Source organism: Triticum urartu, chromosome 6A (assembly GCF_056163025.1).
Source record: "Triticum urartu cultivar PI428250 chromosome 6A, HENAU_Tu73, whole genome shotgun sequence".
Classification (NCBI taxonomy): domain Eukaryota; kingdom Viridiplantae; phylum Streptophyta; class Magnoliopsida; order Poales; family Poaceae; genus Triticum; species Triticum urartu.
The window spans coordinates 16,619,919-16,624,451 of NC_141878.1; the positions used below are offsets into that span (position 1 = coordinate 16,619,919).

The 4,533-nt window shown below is 46.8% G+C and overlaps 2 protein-coding genes across 2 annotated transcripts; both read left to right on the forward strand.

The window, feature by feature from the left end:
* The first annotated feature begins 2,449 nt into the window (after nt 1-2,449).
* Nucleotides 2,450-3,022, forward strand: LOC147963263 (uncharacterized). The gene has a single exon (XM_087528388.1). The coding sequence runs from the start codon at nt 2,591-2,593 to the stop codon at nt 3,020-3,022; it is 432 nt and encodes a 143-aa protein (XP_087384514.1). The 5' UTR covers nt 2,450-2,590.
* Nucleotides 3,023-3,468: 446 nt separating this feature from the next.
* On the forward strand, nt 3,469-4,170 carry LOC147963264 (transcription termination factor MTERF8, chloroplastic-like). Its single transcript, XM_087529525.1, has one exon. The coding sequence runs from the start codon at nt 3,469-3,471 to the stop codon at nt 4,168-4,170; it is 702 nt and encodes a 233-aa protein (XP_087385651.1).
* The last annotated feature ends 363 nt before the right edge of the window (nt 4,171-4,533 follow it).

The window sequence follows — 4,533 nt, forward strand, 5'->3', positions numbered from 1 at the left end:
CCATAATAGTGGGTTTAGCAACATCTAGGGTTTTAATTTCTTCAATCCCACTTTTATCAAATTTAGCATCATGATCAAAAAATTCCGAATTCTTGGAACGCCTTCTAGGTAAAGGTGGATCATATTCAGTCCCATCATTATCAAGATTCATATTGCAAAACAAAGATTTAATAGGGGACACATCAATAACTTTTAGATCTTCATCTTTATTTTCATAGCAATCCGGTTTAGCGGCCATCTTATTAACTAAGGTAGCTTGCTTATCCAAAATTTCAGCAGTTAATTTCTCAGGATGAGCAATTTGGGATCTTAAACCATCGAATTCTTTAGACATATCATCAAGCTCTTTATTCATAAAATTCATAAAACTTTTCTGTTCTTTAAGCTCGCTTCTGAAGAAACTATTATGCTCAAATTGCAAGACCATAAAACTCCTGACATTGCTTTCGATCTCTTCTAATCTTTTAAGGTGAAGGTCACCAAATTTAGGTAGGGCCATCGTGACAAGCAAGCAAACTAACACACAAGCAAACAAAAAGCAAGCGGGCAAAAAAAGAGGCAAATAGAGAGAGAGAGGGCGAATAAAACGACAAGGGTGAAGTGGGGGAGAGGAAAACGAGAGGCAAATGACAAATAATGTAATGCGGGAGATAAGGGTATGTGATGGGTACTTGGTATGTTGACTTTTGCGTAGACCTCCCCGGCAACGGTGCCAGAAATACTTCTTGCTACCTCTTGAGCACTGCGTTGGTTTTCCCCGAAGAGGAAGGGATGATGCAGTAAAGTAGCGTAAGTATTTCCCTCAGTTTTTGAGGACCAAGGTATCAATCCAGTAGGAGGCTACGCGTGAGTCCCTCGCACCTGCACAAAACAAATAAATCCTCGCAACCAACGCAAATAGGGGTTGTCAGTCCCTATAAGGCCACTTACGAGAGTGAGATCTGATAGATATGATAAGATAATATTTTTGGTATTTTTATGATAAAGATGCAAAGTAAAATAAAGGCGAAGTAAATAGCAAGGAAAATAACTAAGTAGTAGGAGATTAATATGATAGAGATAGACCCGGGAGCCATAGGTTTCACTTGTGGCTTCTCTCAAGAGCATAAGTATCCTACGGTGGGTGAACAAATTACTGTTGGGCAATTGACAAAATTGATCATAGTTATGAGAATATCTAGGTATGATCATGTATATAGGCATCATGTCCGAGACAAGTAGACCGACTCCTGCCTGCATCCACTCATCGACTGCTATCCAGCATGCATCTAGAGTATTAAGTTAAAAACAGAGTAACGCCTTAAGCAAGATGACATGATGTAGAGGGATAGACTCATGCAATAGGAAGAAAACCCCATCTTGTTATCCTCAATGGCAACAATACAATACGTGCCTTGCTGCCCTTACTGTCACCGGGAAAGGACACCGCAAGATTGAACCCAAAGCTAAGCACTTCTACCATTGCAAGAAAGATCAATCTAGTAGGCCAAACCAAACTGATAATTCGAAGAGACTTGCAAAGATAACCAATCATACATAAAAGAATTCAGAGAAGGTTCAAATATTATTCATAGATATACTTGATCATAAAGCCACAATTCATCGGTCTCAACAAACACACCGCAAAAAGAAGATTACATCGACTAGTTCTCCACAAGAGAGGGGGAGAACATTGTATTGAGATCCAAAAAGAGAGAAGAAGCCATCAAGCTACTAGCTATGGACCCGTAGGTCTGAAGTAAACTACTCACACTTCATCGGAGGGGCAATGGTGTTGATGTAGAAGCCCTCCGTGATAGATGCCCCCTCCGGCGGAGCTCCGGAACAGGCCCCAAGATGGGATCTCGTGGATACAGAAAGTTGCGGCGGTGGAATTAGGTTTTTGGCTCCGTATCTGATCGTTTGGGGGTACGTGGATATATATAGGAGGAAGGAGTACGTCGGTGGAGCAACAGGGGGCCCACGAGGGTGGAGGGCCCCTCCTACCTCGTGGCCTCCTCTTTTCTTTCTTGACAAGTCTCCTCGGCCTTGTTCGTTGAGAAAATCATGTTCCCGAAGGTTTCATTCCATTTGGACTCCGTTTGATGTTTCTTTTCTTTGAAACCCTAAAACAGGCAAAAAACAACAATTCTGGGCTGGGCCTCCGATTAATAGGTTAGTCCCGAAAATAATATAAATGTGGATAATAAAGCCTAATAATGTCCAAAACAGTAGATAATATAGCATGGAGCAATCAAAAATTATAGATACGTTGGAGACGTATCACCCCGTCCGTTGCAGCTCCGCCCGGACCCGGCCCGCCCGCCGTTGCTCCGACCCGCCCCGGCTCCGTCCGTTACCGCCCAGCACGCCGCCGCCACAGCTCCGCCCCGCCCGGCTCCGTCCGCCACCGCCCCAGCCGCAAGCCGCCACCGCTCCACCGCTCTCACCGCTCTCCGATGGCGCCGAGAAGACGCCAAAGGGCAAGTCGGGCTTCTTCGGCGTGAGGTAGAAGCCCTCCGGTAACTTCGGAGTGGAGTTCTCCGACGCCGGGAGACCTTGGTGGATCGGCACGTTCCCCTCCGCCAACGAGGCCGCGCGCGCCTACAACATGGCGGTGTGGCGTGCCGAGAGGCTTCAGGAGCGCCTCAACTTCTCAGAGATCGAGAGTCGGGCGGAAGCGGAGATGCTTGTGCCGCAGGGCATCAAGATGAAGGATATCCCGACGAAAAAGAAGATGACAAAGAAGCCGCCGGTTGTCGTCAGTGTCGGCGAGACCGACGAGGAGGGGATGGCGAGGTTTGGTCGGGAGCATCCGGAGTACGTGCAGGCCAAGCTGGAGTACTACTGTAAGCGTGAGGCGGAGCAGAAGAAGAAGGGGGCGAAGAAGGAGGATGAAGCCAGTCCCTCGATGGTGATCCCCATCGAGTCCTCTTCTGAGGAGGACTGGGCAAACTTCTCGGAGGAGGAGGAGGAGGGGTGCGACGACCCGGAGAAGGAGGAGTTCTGGGCGCAGTTCCGCAGATCCGACGGTGAGGAGTAGTTTACCTAGTAGTTTGAATAAGTAGTAGTTGAAGTTCATGTATGAAACTATGTTGAATTTGATGTTTGAACTATGTTGAATGGGCTAGTAGTTTGTCGTTTTAAGAAATTTACATCTTCATTTTGGACCATCTATTAGAGTTGCTCTTTTGTACCATTAATTTGCACCATCTGTTGGAGTTGAGCTTTTTTCAAAGCTCCAAAACGCACTTTTTGGCGGTCCAAATTTTACATCTCCGGTATTGGACCGCCAAATTTTGGACCATTTATTGGAGATGCTCTTACATAGTACAAATATATAAGAGAGAGCCCCAACGTCTCTCGTGAGAAGAGGCACGCATGCCATGACCAACAGAGTGGTTAGCGATCCAAAGATCTAGGGGAAGGTACAACAGCTATAGGAGAATACATGGGTACAGTACATATACATCAGTACAACACATATACATGCATGTTAACACTGAGATCATCCGCTTCGTCTCCCTCAACGCCAGCGGCGGCCATTTCAGATCTAGAGCCTTCATCTCCAAGCTGCAGTACTACCCGCCCCTTTTCGGCTCCTCCGAGAACTTCTTTCGCGTGCTCAAGCAACGCTGCTACCTTTTCAGTTCTGACCTCGAGAGGACGGCCAAGCCCAACGTTGCGCTCCTACAGGAGTGCGGGCTAGGTGCTTGCGATATCTCCAAGCTGTGCCGTCGGGTGCCAAGGCTGATCGTCACCAATCCAGAGCACGTCCAGGCGATGGTGGCAAGCGCCGAAGGTCTCGGTGTGCCCCGAGGAACTGCAATGTTCAAGCACATGTTGGATGCTATCGCATTCCTCAGCGAGGACAAGATCACTGCTAAAATGGGCTACTTGAAGAAGATGCTCATGTGGTCAGATGCTGAGGTGGGCATGACTATGTCTAAGAATCCATTTGTGCTGACCAAGTCAAAGGAGTCACTACACCGCAAGTCCGAGTTCCTCTTCTCTGAGGTGGGGTTGGAACCGGCCTACATTGCTCGTCGGCCAATAACACTCACTTATAGCCTGGAGGGCTGGCTCAGGCCCCACTACTACGTTGTAAAGTTTCTTACGGAAAATGATTTGCTCAAGCGTGACCCGAACTACTATACCGTTTTCAAGGAGAGCGACAAGGTATTTGCGTAGATGTTCATTTGCCCTCACAAAGAAGCTGCGCCACACCTTGCTCAAGACTATGCTGATGCTTGCAGAGGCGAAATGCCGACTAGATTCATATTCACATGAACCGATAAGCTGCCGTGAGAATCTGTAGATGTGTATGGTGCAACAAAGTTTTACTCTGCACAATCAGCAGGTAATTCACATTTGTGTTTCCCCCCTAATAGATGTTGGGTTTCTGCTGTAGTATATGTATGCCACATACTGTTTTGGTCGTTGCTAATGCCTAATGAAATTGATAATTTAAATTCCTGAACCCCATGGTGTTGATCTTGTCATTAAGTAAACAAGAAATCATTGCTTGCAATCTCTGAAAATGACAGTACATCT

What these genes read in the sequence shown, in the direction of transcription:
- LOC147963263 (XM_087528388.1), top strand. Translation starts at nt 2,591, where the DNA reads ATGGCGGTGTGGCGTGCCGAGAGGCTTCAGGAGCGCCTCAACTTCTCA.
- LOC147963264 (XM_087529525.1), top strand. Translation starts at nt 3,469, where the DNA reads ATGCATGTTAACACTGAGATCATCCGCTTCGTCTCCCTCAACGCCAGC.